General features: G+C 46.1%; 1 protein-coding gene across 3 annotated transcripts in view; it reads left to right on the top strand.

The window, feature by feature from the left end:
• Positions 1 to 16,706, top strand: part of RASGRP1 (RAS guanyl releasing protein 1) — a 76,938-nt gene that overhangs the window by 46,590 nt on the left and 13,642 nt on the right. For all 3 annotated transcript variants that reach the window (XM_044917810.1, XM_044917809.1, XM_044917808.1), the window contains exons 4-10: positions 3,898 to 3,960; positions 4,759 to 4,890; positions 6,858 to 7,011; positions 10,176 to 10,349; positions 11,474 to 11,590; positions 13,820 to 14,095; positions 15,434 to 15,514. In XM_044917810.1, the coding sequence (XP_044773745.1) occupies positions 3,898 to 3,960; positions 4,759 to 4,890; positions 6,858 to 7,011; positions 10,176 to 10,349; positions 11,474 to 11,590; positions 13,820 to 14,095; positions 15,434 to 15,514 (997 nt within the window). The remainder of the gene's footprint in view (positions 1 to 3,897; positions 3,961 to 4,758; positions 4,891 to 6,857; positions 7,012 to 10,175; positions 10,350 to 11,473; positions 11,591 to 13,819; positions 14,096 to 15,433; positions 15,515 to 16,706) is intronic.

Below are 16,706 nucleotides of genomic sequence, written 5' to 3'. Positions count from 1 at the left end.
CAAGTCTGTATTTCTTTTACCCAGACCCTTTTGTAAAAAATATTTGGACTAGTTTGTGCTGCAGACACTTCCATCTTAATATGCTCAAAACTTAATTCATTTTCTCACCACCTTCATCCCCAGTTACTACCCATTAATTCTGCTGTGACACCTGCATTTTCATTTTCACTTTCAGTTTGTGGTGTCCTTGCCCATCCACTTAGCCAAACCAGAAACCTCAGAGGTGCCCTTGACTCCTCCCTGCTTTTCACCTCCTACGGAGTCCATTACTCAATCCCAGGGCTTCTACTTCAGAAATGACTCTTAGCTGCTTTCTTCTCTCCATCCCCCTGCCACGGCCTTGGTGTGGGCTTCCATCTTCTCTCCTGGGCCCCTCTCTGTCCCGGACTGCTGTCCTCACTGGGTGCTGCTAGATCCCCCACCCCCCAATCATTAGCCGCCTCTGAAGTTACTTTCCAGAGAAGCAGATCGCAAAGGCCATTGCTTCAGAGCCTCGGCAGACTGCAGGGTAATGCCCAACTCCTCGGCTGCCAGGCCACGGCGTCCACGGTCTGACCCCCCAGTGTCCCTTCTCCTCCCCCCTGCAGCTCTCCCAGAAGCCCTGTCTCCCCCACACCCAACTTCCCCATGCACCAGCTGGACCAGGTCCTCTTACAATTCCTGTGCCTGGATGGCCTCTTCCTCCCTCAGTGCCTAGCAGCTCCTTCAAGACCCCTCTGTGAAGTCTTTCCTGTCGTTTTCAGCCTTCCACACACCCCTCCCTTTTAAAAACGCATCTAGCGTGCTTAGACAGTGCTTTGAAAATCTAATTCCTGTGACTTTAGTTTTGTATTGCTTAAGTGTCTCTCACGTCTCTGGTCTGGATGTAATCTGCTTTGAAAAGCTTTTCATCTACGATTGCAGAAAGTGCCAAGTATTTTTACTCTGTTAGCTAAATAAATTGATCTACCCAGACTTCAGTCTGTAAGTTTTGCAGTGTGCTACATACGTGCTCTGGTCTCTATAGATGACTATTTCAAGTACACTGCAGAAACTTTGTGTCTAGCTGCGTAGTTTGATTTGTGTTAGTAACATAGAAAGTTAAAAGGTACTAAAAATTAATTGTAAGTTACCTCAAGAAAAAAATCTATATTTTTAACCTAGATTTAAAAATGTATATGCTGTAACTTACCCGTGTATGTGTCTCCCCCACTAGTCTGTGTGTCCGTCAGCATCAGGAACCAAGGCTTATTTATCTTTGTTTCTCTAGAACTTACCTCAGGGGCCATCTCATGATAGTACATGACAAATGTTGCCTGACTATGGGTGCAAAACACTGGACACTTTTAGGTGAGAAATTCAGGCTTTGGTCTGGGGCAGGGGACGAGATTCTAAGAAGGGAACATGAAGTAAGACTGCCTGTCACTGAAGCCCAGGTTAAACACTGACAGCAGAACGATTTTTTCTTCACGTTTAGTGTCTCTTTTGTTTTCTGACTTGGAAGTAATAAAATTATTAGCTATGTAAGCTCACGGTTTCCTTGATGCTTCCTGGTTTTTTATCGTTAAAAAAGATTTGAAAACACGCTTTGAATGGCTCAAGTGCCTGAAAAGTACAGTCAGAATACCGGCTGTGAAGACAAGGAAGATGTGTGGAGCCTGAAGCTTCCACCAAACAGTGACCTGAACCCCTTCGAGGCAGATGCTGGAGCCTCTGATACTGCACATGCTGGGCACTTTCTTCGGCGCTCCACGTGAAAAAGCAGGTGCCCTGCCTCACTTCAGGGCTGCCTCTGCTGTGGCTTAGGGGCTCTGATGAGGGGGAGGCTGTGTCCTCCTGCCCGGCGTCCTGCCTGGCCCTGTGCACGGAGAGCTGGCGTGCACACCGACCAATTCGCTCAGGTCCTGCCCACACGCTGGGCCACTGGCCGCCGCGCACCACAGGGATGGACATTGGAAGGGACAAGGGATGGGCAGGGAGCGACCAGATGAAAGCTCCGCAGTAAAAGGCACCGTGTTGATTTACAGATCTACTTAGCTGGTTTTGAAAGAGAAGTACGTTTTCCGTCCCTCATTAAAAAGGAAGAATAAAAATTTCAGCAAGTGCATCAAATAATAAAAATACAGAATCTGGGCCATATTTATCTAGAATGTGCCTTGTGCTTAAAGCTCTTTGCATTGAAGGCAGGCATTTCCTCAGCGATACGGCCTAAAGACGCGTAAAGTCCTTGTTTTCACTCTTACCTTTTATGCCCAAAGAAAGGCAGGCGTCAGACAGAGCCTTTTAGTTCATCAGGTTTGCCAGTTGCCTGGACTTATTTTTATTTTCTGTGTTGCTGTTAATGTGTGTTTTTGTGTTTTGTTTTTGTTTTGGTGCTTTTGAGGACAGATATTATAGGCAGTAAGTCTATCAAAATTTACTTTTTTAAGTGATTTTATTAAAAGTACCAATTTTACAGCCATAGCTCTTCTTTAGGGCTTCAAGTTTAGTTTGCAAATATGATTCTTTCTGTAAGTCTAGCATGTTTCACCAAGCATTTTTAAGGGGCCTTGAAAAATGTTTGGTTAATTTGAATAATGCTCATTAACTAAATGCTTCTGATGATTGTAAACTACAGTTATGAATTTTACATTTTGAATGATTTTTAAATACTTCAGATGCCTTCCTGAATTCTAAATAGTTTTTATAACTATTAAAGTTATAAACAGTTAACATCATTTTAGAAGTTCCAAAGCCATGATTAAACTTGATAAAATTTCAATTTAAAACCACAAGTGCTTTAGCACTTAATTATAAAGGGAAGTTTCGAGACTGTCATGCCAATATGCTCTTAAACATTACAGGGATATAAAATCCCCGAATGCTCAGATTCCTTCCTAATCAAAAGCACTGATCCTAGGATGTAGACTTTCACTTTGCTCTGTTTACCTCTACATTTTCTGGGATTTAAGATACACATGCACACTGAAGGAAGACCACTCCCACCCACTTACTTGAGCTTTCTGCCAGCTTACTCACTGGACTCCTGGCAGGGGCGCTGCAGGAAGTCACTGAACCCCATACCGAAGTTATGACAGCACAGTGTTTAGAAGGGACGGAGGGTACAGCCTGGCAGGGCCCATGGTGCACGTAACCTGATTCCTCAGTCTGGTGACCAGAGATGGTAGACCCACCCAGGGTACCAGTGGATTGGATTTTGCATTTCTTTGGCTTGTAAAATAAAAGAAATATTCTCTCCACAGATCTCTAAAGAGGTCAACGTAATGGGATCTTACTATTCTCTCATATTCTTAGGATGGCACCATTCTCATGGAATATTCCGAGTGCCATCTCTGATTGTATTTTGGATTAATCACATGGCTTTGTCTGACTTGCCATCACGACTTCCAAGGTCCATCTGCTTACCTCCTGCAGGCATATATTATCATTTTTCACATTACTGCCCTTAATTATCATGACAGTATATCTGAATATTCATTCATTCTCCCCCTCCTCATTTACTGCACAAATTGTTTATCCATTCCTCGAAACACTTTAAGAGAAGGGGCTCCTCAAAGTTGTTTCAGTGGGACTCCACATCTCTTGGGCATGGGTAGGAGGTCATGTGCCCCTTTTGCCATTCAGATAGGCTGCTTATGCCAGGACCTTCCCCCACTGTTGGCTTCCTACTTCCCCTTCTGCAAAGGAGATGTTGGGACCTCCTTCCATAAGGAGGTGTGGGCTCCACAGAAAGTCCCCATCATCACCCTTCCAGGTGCTAATACGCACACAACTGCACACATCAAGTTGGTTTTTGTCTTATGGCCAAAAAAATAAGAAAATATGGCGGGGGGGGGGGTTTTAGCAAATACTTCCAAAGATGAGAAGTTGTTTGGTTTCTATGACAGAGGCTTCTATTTCCCTTAACCACAGCCCTACCTATAAGGACGCCTTGGCAAAGAACTCACCAGGGCTTTGTCTGAAGATCTGCTATTTTGTAAGGTAACGTTTCTACGTGTAGTTGGGACTTGTGGAGTTGGGTGAAATGAAAGGCTGAAGCAAGGGATTCTAGTTCTTTCCTCATGCTCCCTACCTTTCCCGTCCTGTCTATAGAACACCTCTGGACAGCCTGGAAAGGGTATTATTAAAGTAATATAGCTCATATTAGAGCATTTTGGAAAGTACAGTAAAGAGTATAACTATAGTAATAATTACTCATATCCCACTATTTTGGAATATTTCCTTTGTCATTTTTCTAAGCAGTTCTTTTTTAACATATTTGAGGTCAAAATACATTTTTGTATCCTTTATTTCTCACTTAATTTTATATTCTAGGAATCTTCTTTCGTCATTAAAAACTTTTTTGTGGACATTATTTTTCATGGTCCTATATTTGTAAGATATGAGAAAGTGTAATTTACAGATGCACTACCCCATCTTTGCACTTTTCGTTTGTCTGTAACCGTATTCCTTGTAATTATCTCGGATACACCTGATTGTGCCTAAATCTTTTCTGTCGCTTTTTCTGTTGTGCTGTGCCTATCCTGTCAAAGCATGTGGTGTGTGGAGGGGCAGAGGACTGTCAGCAGGTGGCTTTCTTTCCATCCCCCACACCATCACCCCACCCCCTTATATTCTATATATAGAATATATATTCTGTATTCCCAGGCATGCAGAAGGACAAAGCAGCTTCTGTCTTTTTCTGATTCCTCTTCGTGGGAAGAACCCACCAAAAAGCATGAGTCCTTGGCTTCAGTTTTGGATTGTTGTTTGTTTTGTTTTTTGACTCCCACCTCGTAGGTACTGGATAACAGAATTCTGGATCATGTTTAAAATGGATGCCAGCTTGACAAACACTATGGAGGAGTTTCAGGAGCTGGTGAAGGCTAGTGGTGAGGAGTTACACTGCCACCTGATCGACACAACTCAAATGTGAGTGTCAAGGTTTTGACTAATCTTTCCAAACCACCTCCCTCCTGGGCTGCTCAGCCAGGCCTCTGACCCCCTGCTGGGAGGGCTGGATTCCCCACTCCCGGAAGCCCCTCAGGCAGGCTCAAATTGTAGCCCCAGAGTGAAAAGACTGACGTTTAGCAGAAAAGCAGAGAAGCCCCACTGGTGATAAAGCTGTGAGTGACTAATGTCAAAGAGCAAGGGGAAAAAAAAAAGTCCCAGTGAAGAAGAAACCAGGTAGCGAGATAGTGACTACAATGAATCCAGATGATGAGAAAATGGAAGTACGGCCACTAGATGCTTCCTCAGCAGCCACAGTCTCGGGGAAGGGACTGCTGAGAAATGGATTGAGCGGAGGGTTTCTAACTTATATGGATGTTTACAAGAGACGCCTAGACTTGCAGAGATGGGAAGGCTCTCAGGAATAGTTGAGATTACTCCATATGAGAAAGTGTAATTTACAGATGCACTACCCCATCTTTGCACTTTTGGTTTGTCTGTAACCGTATTCCTTGTAATTATCTCTGACACACATGTCTATGACATTGTCTATGACATTGGCCCACTCTGGAAGAATGAGGGCCTTTCCTAGTTTTGGGAGAACCATGCACACACACACACACTCTCACACTGTTCGCAACATGGCCACTTTATTTTGGAATAACAGAAATCCCTAGGATATAGCGTTCTAGGACCGAAGCATATTCTAGGGATCGTTCCATGCAACATCCTGGGAACCCGAGGCTTGGCAAGGTTGGCTGGGGTCACACAATTAGTAGCAGAGGGAAGCTGAGCTCAGACCGCTCTCCGCGCACTGAGCCACAGCCCCACAGAAATGACCTCAGGATCACATTACATCGTCCTGGATATCGTTCTGCAGATGCCAGTTTGGATTCTCTGTACTTCTCTGCTTAGAATCTACAACTTGAAAGATAAGAGAAAATTTCAAAGTAACAGTGTTCTCATTTAAAAGATGTAGAACCTGGGGCACAGGGCAGTTCTCAGACCCCGATCTCCTTGTCCCAGCGTGTCCCTCGCTGACTGACCTCTCCTGAGATTTCCCACAGTACATTCTTTAGGAAGTAGCCAGTGGGATATTGCCTGAGCAGATATACTTAAGAAATAGTGAGTTAAGCTTCCCTTTGGCATCTCACTTTATAACACGTTCACTGGCCAACAGGGCTCCAGAATCTGTAGGCTTTCCCAAACTCACTTGACCGCAGAATCCTTTGTCAAGGGACAAGGTTCCCATCAATACCAGTTTGGGAAACAGATCTGCACCCTGCTGCCTCTCAAAATGGCTGCTTCCTTAGTGAAGGAAATTGAAACTAAGGATCAATTCTAGGAAAACTAATAGATCAATTCTAAGAAAATGGGGTGGAGGGCACTCTAGGGTTAGCTAGGCTTCCTTGGTCATTTCCGTGGCTGGGAATGTTTGAGGAGAATGCCCCAAGTCTGCCCCGAGTGACCACATGTTCCTGCACGATTCCCCGCAGCGTGGCTTCTCAGTTTGTGGAATGCTGCCTTACTAAAACCTTGAGGTAGCATCCCCATCACCCTCCTAAGAACGAAGGAACACGCAGAAGGCATGGAGAGAGCAGAGATGCCAGGGGCTAGACAGAGGAGCAAGGATCAAAGGCCAGGACACTGCGACCAATGCCTGAGACTTACTTTCCTTCCCACGGCCTTAAAGTAAACACGTCTTACCCAGGTCCCATGATATGTTCCGAAGGTTCACTGAAAACCAGCAAGGCTTTCCTACTTGGTGCCATGGGGCGGGGGGGAAAGTGGGGGGAAACCGTTTAATGCTTTGTTTTGGCGGAAGAAAGTTAGCTAATTCATGGTGCTTTGTATATCCTTGTGGGAAATGCGAATGGATTTACTTGAACTAAAAAGTAATTTTGGTTTACTTTTCCTCTTCTTCTCCCTTTCATGTTTACCCACAAAAGCAATGCCCGGGACTGGTCCAGGAAACTGACCCAAAGGATAAAATCAAACACCAGCAAGAAACGTAAGGTTTCCCTGCTCTTTGATCACCTGGAGCCCGAGGAGCTGTCGGAGCACCTCACCTACCTGGAGTTCAAGTCCTTCCGGAGGATATCAGTATGTACTTGACGGGCAGGAGAGAAACTTCCCTGGGTTATTTCAGAAAATAAGGCCTGTCTACCTCCTAACCCTGGAGGCCCCCTCAGAGCCAGTGGACTTTCCCGTCAGACTTCGTGTAGTCTAGAAAATGGGTACGCTAGAAATTTCTTTGTAGCTCTGCTCTGCGCCCCTTCTCCCATCCTCTGTGCCACCCCACCACTCACTCAAGTGACAGTACCGTGGGCCCCTGGGGCACCCTGCACACAGACACACACGCGTGTACACACAGCATACACACACTCACGCACACACCTCTTAGCCCTCATAACCATTAAGCTTCCAGAATTTAAAATTTTCCTTAAAAAAAAAAAGGAAAAAGAAAACGGGGATATGTCTTCTCAGAGTTTTATTCTGAGATAGGCTTTGAGTGGCTTGGGGAAATCCTAAAATAAAGTTAGGGGCTAATGGTCTAGCCCAGAATATCCCGAAGTTCTTGAAGTAGTGCTGACCAGGCCCAGCAGTCACCCAGGATTCTAGATCTAAACCAGGCTGTCCCAAACCTTGCTCCTTAAAACTCCGTATGTGATACCAAAGAACACTGGTTCTATACAAGAGAACTTGTCAACATGTCAGATGCCATCAGACCCCCCCGCCCCCCCCCCCCCCACCCCCCGCCGGCCAGTGTGCTTGCTTGCCTGAGAAGTGACACCCTTAGCCCACTCAGTCCCCACCCCTCCCAGAGGTACAGTCTTTGGCTTTGCTCTAAAAATAGAGCATACCTAGTTGCTGGATACATTTCTTGGAATGACCGGGGTTCCCCAGATGAGGGGATGGGGGCTGCTCAGAAAGTGGCCTGAACAAGGTCACTCAGCTCATCACAGTCAGAGCCGGGGCTGGAGTCACATGCCTCCTGGTCACTCAGTTCCAATTTATGGAGGCTGCTTGTGTCTGGAAGAACGACAAACCAAGTTTCAGAGTTTATTTCATCTTTTCTCCCGTGATGTTGATGTCATCCTGTTTTCACACAGCGGTTGAGCCATTCAGCCAGGCTCCCCCTCCCCCCAGCTCCCATGTGGAAACAAGCCTCCAAGCATTAATCCCCACCAGCCCCCCAGGGTCCCCACTAGCACCCCTCTCACAAAACTGCAGGCCCCAATTAGGAAGCTCCGCCTGGGGAGTTTCCATTTGGCAGTGCCTCCCCTGTCCCAGGGAAGGACACTGAAAAGAGCCGTTTAGCACGCAGGCAACGTGAGCCCTGCGGGGCCCCAGTGGGCCCCGGGCAGCTGCGGCAGCCTCCAGGAGGCGGGAGTGAGAATCCCTAGGACTTGGAGCTAGTGCTCCCCCAGCTGGAGGCCGTGCTCCATTTGCAAATGAAAACATCAGTGTGAACTTTCATTGCTTTTAGGTGGCATCCCCTCATAGAAGAGGATTTGTGTGTGTGGGGGGCATATTTTCATTTTTCCTACACAGTTCTAAGCAGTTTTCCCAAATATGTTCCTCCATTGTAGTTGGAGGGAAATTTCTCTCTGCTATGAATGGAGTGGCATTTGATATTTTCTGCTTTTTATAGTACTTACTATTATAGTACTAATTCTAAAAAATAAGTGGATCTGATGTTTTATTTACAGTGGGAGGGGTGTATAAATGCATTCACTGGAGTGAGTCACCGGGACTTTCTCTCAGAACCAGTAAGATTGCTTATGTGTCCCTCTTGAGTCGTTTTTGCTCACAGTTTTCCACCCATCAGCAATCACTGGCTCAACCATGTCACATCTGATTTCAAGGGGGAGTTCGGAAGCAGAGAGCTCGAAATAGCTGGGATACCACACCACCAAAACCTTCCCCAGGCCCGTTGGAGCAGAGTAGAGGGCTCCTCCCTCTTGGCTCTACCACTTGAACAGAGGATCGCCCGGGATAGGGACAAGGTGGCTGCATCCTTGCTTAGCCAGCGATCTGCCGAGACAGCTCCACTGTCACAGGAGCCAATCACGGTCAGCCATGGTCAGTGCCCTTGGCCAGTTGGAAAACTGTGGTCACTCCATAATAGCTAACCATGTGGCCTCTGCTCAAGCTGGTGAGTCAGAGGAGATCCAAACAGGTTTGTTGTAGCATGAGGTTAATGATTATCCTGTCAGTACCACCTCATGTGGGCAGCACTCTGAAAAGTTAAAGTGCTTTCAGACATTGTTGTGTTCGTAACAACTCTGTGACCCTAGATAGGGCAGAGCTCATGATCCCACTTTTAAGTTAAAACAGTTGGGGGTGCAGGGGGTGGGGGGGGAGAGAGAGGAGATGTTTGAGAGAGGATTGTCTGTTTTTCCCCTTAACTTCAGCGATGGAGCTAGAACTAGTACAGATTTTACTCAGCGTACGATGGGTTTATTGGGCCATAAACCCATTGTAAGTTGTAAATATCACCAGTTGAAAATGCATTTAACACCTCTAACCTACCAACATCATACATAGCTCAGCCTAGCCTACCTTCAGTGTGCTCAGAACACTTACACTAGCCTACGGTTGGGCAAAATCATCTGTTGCAAAGCCTATTTGTAATAAAAAGCTGAATATCTCCCGTAATTTACTGAATAGTGTACTGAAAGTGAAAAACAAACAAAAGTGAAAACTTTACAGGAGTACAGGATGGTTGTAAGCGTATCAGTCATTTATCCTTGTGATCATGTTTTTGCCTGGGAGCCGCAACTCACCCAGCATCACGAGTTTCGCACTGCATATGGCTAGTCTGGGAAGAGTTCCAGATTCAAAATTCAAAGTATGGTTTCTTACGAATGCATATGGCTTTTGCAACATTGTACAATTAAAAAATCCTAAGTGAAACCATTCTAGTCAGGGACTGTCTATACTGAGATTTCTCTTCTATATTGTATTCTTCAGAAGGGACAGTATCATTATCCACTCAGAATACAGTATTTGGATTAACTAGTGTGTGGACACATCCCCTTGGGCCTAATGACTTTTGATGTAGAGAAACCATGCTTTGGGTAGGATAAGAAAGATTTCCTTCCCACCATTCCCATCAGCCAAGTGGAAGACATGCAGGAGGGGGGCCAAGAGCTCCTCTGTCCCATAGCATCAACTGAACCATCAACAGAGCAGAAGTGATGTGCCTCTCAGATGTCCCAGAGGACCAGAGGGCCAGTCCTGATGGGTTTCTTTTTCCCCAGTTCTCCGATTATCAGAATTACCTCGTGAATAGCTGTGTGAAGGAGAACCCCACCATGGAGCGGTCCATCGCCCTGTGTAACGGCATCTCCCAGTGGGTACAACTAATGGTTCTCAGCCGCCCCACCCCACAGCTCCGGGCAGAAGTCTTCATCAAGTTCATCCAGGTGGCTCAGGTCAGTGACTAGCTTAAGAATTTGACCTGGGCTATGAGGTAAAGTATCCCCTCTTCCCCCCAGCCAGTCTGTCCGTTAGAGCTGCTTCCCCCTCCTGAACCACAGGAGAGTGTGTGTGACGTGAATTGTCCCAGATTTAGATATGGTGACTTTTCTGTTTCCTACATAAGGGCAATATGGTGAGGACCATACTGATTATCTCAGGGGTCAGAATACACTTTTAGATCTGTTTAGATCTTTAAAAAATTTTTTACGTATTTATTTATTGTAAAGTAATCTCTGCACCCAGTATGGGGCTCGAACTCACGACCCCAAGATCAAGAGTCACACACTCTTCTGACTGAGCCAGCCAGGCGCCCCAAGATCTGTTTAGATCTTTTAACAGATGCAGCAGATGCTTTCCAACCTACGTTGTTTCCCCAAATCTGGCCCACATGGCAAAGGAAAGGGCAGTTCCCCAGGTTTTACTCGGGCTGGACTACCTCAGCTGTCTTAGGTCTGTGAGCCCTTACTGTGTTGAACGGCTGGGTTTAATGTTTGAAGGCAGAGTTTAGGCATTTGATGGGAGGAAAGCAGGTAGCAGGAACACGTAATTGACGTTCCGCAGAGACTCTAGCCCCTCTCTCCCGGTGACAGTCCAGCACAGGCACTGGCAAAGAGAGTAAGACAAAGTCTTCGCCTTAAAAATAAAAGTGGTTATTTGAAATGAAGGATACAAAATATTATTAGTTCTAGAGGTTCAAGAGCAGCGTTTCTCAAAGTTTGGTACATGGCCCACCTGCTCTGATATTAACTGAAGGTTTATCCCTAAGCTCAGCCCCAGATCCCAGGAGTCAGAATAGCTGCGCTTGGATCCAGCAGTCTTTGCATTAAGCAAGTACTTTGGGTGGCTCTTAGAAACCGCTGATGTAGAGGATGGCCTGCCGAACTGGTGCAACAAAGAAGGGAGATAGGACACCTTGCTAGATACGGTCTGAAGTTAAGCCTACGGGGGAAAATGGTCAGAAAAGCACACCACCTGACTGCTAGGCTTTGACCGGTATTAGGAAGACTCGAGGTGCAGAGTGGGGAGGCGCGTAACTGACATGTACATGGACTACTCTCCTCTCTTTTCTATGTCACAGAAACTCCACCAGCTGCAGAACTTCAATACACTGATGGCTGTGATAGGTGGGCTCTGTCACAGCTCAATCTCCAGGCTCAAGGAGACAAGTTCGCACGTCCCACATGAAATCAATAAGGTCAGTGTCACTGCCTCCTTCCTCCAGGGCCCCTTAGCAGCATTCCCAGGACCAGCATCAACATTTACTGAGAGGCAACCCAGAGAGCATTTCCAAACCATTTCATCCTTTCTCACTTAATTAGGCAAAATACTAGCGAGGCAACCCCCCAGAAAACCCATAGGATGGGACTATCCCAGGTCTGAGAGTGCCTGGGATTCAGTCTGGCCTCGGTGTCCCCTGCACGCGTCCCTGCGGTCAGTTGCAATACCGTGCGCCTCTCTCCTGTCCTGCCAGAGTCACGGTCTGTAATACTGACTCCCTTGCTCCAGCAACTTATTCCAAAGTGTTTTCCTAAAAGAGTGGTTCAGTTGACTGTAGTTCAGTTTGTATGTCACATATGTATAGTGAGTGACACATTAGAAACCGACCTATTCAGATCTCTTGGAGAATGACATTCTGGAGAGTTGAAAATGAGCTTTTCAGGTGCCATTTTGTAATAGTGTCTTACTGAGGAATATTTTTCTTAAGTGCCCTATGCACTTTTCTACATTCTTTAGATTTTAGAGAATAGACTTTAGTTCTTCGTAACATAGGGCTATTAGGAATACAAACCACTAAGATATACTGAAGACAGAAATGCAGCTGTTTGGTATGGATTAGCTAACAACTGCTCTCTCAGCATTTCCGCCTCACGTGAGGACCAACCAGCCCTCCCTTACTAACCTCAACCCCCAGCTCCCCCCTGCTCTGTCCTCCTGAGCTGCATGGAGGCTCTTCTTAGGGAGACATGTCTGCGCCCCATTGTCCTGTTGTTCCAGCTGTCCAACCTGCTTTTGGGAAGTCTAGGATTCATCATCCCTGCTCTCACCACCCTGAGCTCTGGGGATGCTACCCCACCCCCACCTTCCGGTTCCCTACTAGTTCTGGCGAAACTCAGTGGAACCGTTGAGAAGATTGTCCATGTCTCAGAAGTGACAGAGGGAGACAGTCACGGAGATGAACGTGCTCTCGTGTTGTCTCGCTGACAAGCTCGAGCTTGCTCCTCTTCAGCTTGGAGCCCCACAGCAGTGCTTCCATGTCTGAAGCTGTTGGACCCTCAGGGCGGTCTGCACAGGTGATTAGTGAGGCCAGAAGTAAAGCAAGAACCCCTTGCTCCTCTAGTAGTTTATTTCACCTCCCAAGGGAAGCAAAACTATCTCATTTTTGCTGTTAGTCTCTCGTCTTGTGAGCCCCTTCCATACTTCACACTCACGGGCACCATCTGCTGAGAGGTGAGTGAGAAGGAGGCTCTCCTGCCCGCTCATAGTGATTGAGGGAGGCTAACTCCAAGCCTCAAGTCCTTCATTGGAGACGAATGGTACTTACTAGGCCACAGTTTTATTAAAAGAATTTCCAGCAGCATTTAAAATAGTTACTTTGTGCTGTAACATGATTGGTGGACAGTCTTTGCGTCTGAGGAAGCTGGTCGTCATGCATGGGGCCTGGGGTTCTGCGAACTGCTTGCCCACTTGAATACGCCCACTTGGCGTATTTGTAGAGAACCGCAGCTCTGGCCGCTCCCTTTCTGTGCTGGTGAGCAGCCGTGCCCCTCTCAGGGCTGGGGCAGGGCGTGGGCTCTCAGGAAGAGCTTCGTAGGCCTTCCGCCTGATCCTCCCGCATGCCCTCTGCTGGGAATCGGTCTCTGGTGCAGGTTTTCAGTCTGTGAATGCAGTATCACATGCTTCAGCATCACTGAGATAAGGCCCACAGAGCACAACATAGAGTATGAACATGCTAGAGACCGCTGAAGTCCCACAGCTTCTCCCCGTGTTGGCAGTAGTCAGCGCTTCAACAGCACACTTCACGTGTGTCTCTGGCAGTGCTCAGATAATACCAGGGAGGGCAGCTGCATGGCTGGGGGACAGAGGTCAGAGGGACACTTACTGTGTACTCTATATTCTTGTACCTTTTTAATTTTTATCTCAGGTTTTTACTTTTAAAAAATTAGTATAAAAATGATAAGACCGCACTTGAAATTTTTCAGTTATGTAGTATAATCAAGTAAAGCATACCTTGTGTTTGTAGATACACACTGACATTTGAAATAAAGTGGAGTTTTTTAATTTGGGAGTCACAGTATGCAAATTGTAGATGAATCCCCTCCTGCCCAATTCGGGATGGGGTGAAATCATGGGAGGGACTGACAGTATTGCAGATAATACACGCTGCCTGGTGGGTACCTGTAACTGGGTCTCCTCTATTTTGTAGGTTCTGGGTGAGATGACCGAGCTGCTGTCCTCCTGTAGAAACTATGACAACTACCGGCGGGCCTATGGGGAGTGCACCCAATTCAAGATCCCCATTCTGGGGGTGCACCTCAAGGACCTCATCTCCCTGTACGAAGCCATGCCCGACTATCTGGAAGATGGGAAGGTCAATGTCCACAAGCTGCTGGCCCTTTACAATCATATCAATGAACTGGTCCAGCTGCAAGAGGTGGCCCCGCCCTTGGAGGCCAACAAGGACTTGGTGCACCTGCTGACGGTGAGGCTCCCACAGGAGACAGTTACTGAGGACGAGCTGGTGCCACCCACCACTCCCTGCAGCCTAGCAGATACTAGCTCAGTGAATCCTCATAAAAACTCTCGGAAGTAGATACTATGATGATCACCGTTTTATGGATGGGGTACTGAGGCACAAAGGTATAATTGGTCAGGGTACCACACATGATTAAGCAGTAGAACCTGGATTCAGATCCAGGTGGTGGGACTCCAGAGGCTGTGCTTTTAAACAGTATGCCCTTAGGACTTCTAGAACTCCTTCCTACCCCTCTACAAAAGCAATTCTAAACTCTCCGGGAGGAGCTGATAGCAAATCAGGATCTAAAGCTTCCTAAGAGAAGGAGACAGTGTATTCTCATTTAAAAAAGGGTAAGGCAATGAGTTAAAAACAAAACCCAACAACAAAGTGGAGGCATTCAAGTCAAGAATAGGTGAACACTTGTGGTACAGGAGACCAGGATTTGCACTTTGGGTCCAGAGTGAGATCAGATGAACTCCCTTCCATACCCACAATTCTGTAGTTCACCAGCTGTGTGACTGTGGGCATGTAACTCTATATCTGTTTTCTTCTCTGTAAATCAGAGATGAGTCTCTGGGATAACTTGCAACTTCTTGCAGTTCTAAAATGAAACAGTTCTTAATCTGCTCTTTTACAGAATGGCATAATTATTACAGCCTCTTCTTCCCTCACATGATTCTGATAGGGCCCCATGGTTCACATCCCAGCCCCTTCGGCAGTTGGCCAGGTGACCAAAGCAGGTCTCGGCCGTAGACATCATCTGTGAAAAGACGTACTGATCTTAACTTTTTTGAATCACAAATCATGTGATGAAAACTGTGAAAAATATAAAAAATATATAGGAGTTCTGGACCTCTTGAAGCTATCCACAGACTCTAGGTTAAGAACAAGATTATTTAAGATCTCTCCCTTCTAGATTTTATGGTTTTAAGATATATGAAACTGATTAACTCTTAATATCATTTAATAATATCTGTTATCACTTAAACTGGGTTCTGTTGTAGAGAACAAGTGAGGCATGGACCATCTGACCAGATAGGGCCTTTTGCCTAAGCTCTAAAGGCTTAGATATTAAATCATATTTTAAAAGAGGACATCTTGACATTTCTTCACAATTTAAAAACACTTTAACAAGAAGGAACTAATGCTTGCCCTATTACAGTAGTAAGTGTTACACCCTCCAAACTTTGTGAATTGTAAAAACAAACCATTAGAATGGCCTAGGAGAGTAGAGAAACACATCAGCCCTGGGAAAGACAAACAGCATCCTAGAAAATAACCGTGTTCTGCTTTGACCTGCAGTTGTCCTTGGATCTCTACTACACTGAAGATGAAATCTACGAGCTTTCCTATGCTCGGGAACCAAGGAACCACAAAGCCCCAGTGAGTTGTTCATATTTTTATGCTAGGATTACTGCATGTAACAGGTACTTTACAGGCTGCTCATCGAGGTCATCATCTTAAGGAACAAACTTTTACTCAGTTTAATAAGTATTATGTTTCCACTATGTGCCCAACCTCATGCTAGGAACAGAGCTTCAACATATGTATCATTAGTTCCTGACCATAAAGAGCCTGTAGTCTACTTGAAGGGATGAGACGAATATAGGAACGGTAAATGACTATGTGCCCTAAGCACATCCCAGTGAGTGGTGCAGTCAGTGACTTACCAAGTAGAGAAGGGAGAGTTGTGGGCCATAGTGACATCTCCTTCCTATTTGTTATAAAGTATCCCCACATCAGTTGTTGCTCTTCTCTGACTTGTTGATAAGCACATGCATCCCAGTTAGAAAAGACTGATCATCCTATATTCATCTGGGTCAAAAGAGCAGTCTGCTGGGGTTTTGACCTCTTGTGCTGAGAAGTCCTCAAAACAGCGCGGTCCTGGCACTGCCCAATAGGACTCTCACAAGTCGTCTGGCCTGCCTCTCTCCTACAGGCAGGTGAAAATTTCAGCCTTCCTTCTGAAGGATCGGTATCTCCCCCTTGCCCCCAGTCTCCTGGGAAGCTTCCCAGCCCCCAAACACGTAGTACTCAATGGGGGGAGGTACCCGCACATAAGTAATCCAACTTCTCTGTTCAGGTGGCTGGATTTCACTGTGTCTACACAGAAGAATCAAGTTTTAGCTCCAACTGTAATGAAAGCTGTTCACTAAAAATACTGGGCAGGTTCCATTTTCAGGGTGTTAGAGGGCATTTCAATGGAAAGGGTACATTCTCCCATTTTTGGAAGAGATTTTCATTTGGGCCAAGTCTCAAATTAGGAATGGATTCCATCTCCGCTTGTCCAAGCCTCAGACTTTTTTCCTTGTGTTGTCCTGCCCATGTTCCAGCTATTTTTCTCCTCATCTACGTCTTTAGGAAGTAGAGAACAGAGAGGAAATTTAAATGAGCCACTGTGCTGATAGCTCTGACAAAAGGTTTAATAATGCAGAGGGAATGGAGAATTCTGAGTTACCTGTAGATGAAGAGAATATGTGTGAGGAGCGCTTTGTCAGCTGTGAAGCACATTTGCATTGGCCAAGATGACAACTGTAGATTTCAATTCCATGTGGGCTCTCAGCTCCTTGCCCCT

Source organism: Neomonachus schauinslandi, chromosome 9, assembly GCF_002201575.2.
Source record: "Neomonachus schauinslandi chromosome 9, ASM220157v2, whole genome shotgun sequence".
In the NCBI taxonomy this organism is placed as follows: domain Eukaryota; kingdom Metazoa; phylum Chordata; class Mammalia; order Carnivora; family Phocidae; genus Neomonachus; species Neomonachus schauinslandi.
This window is presented reverse-complemented; position numbering and strand designations above follow the sequence as displayed.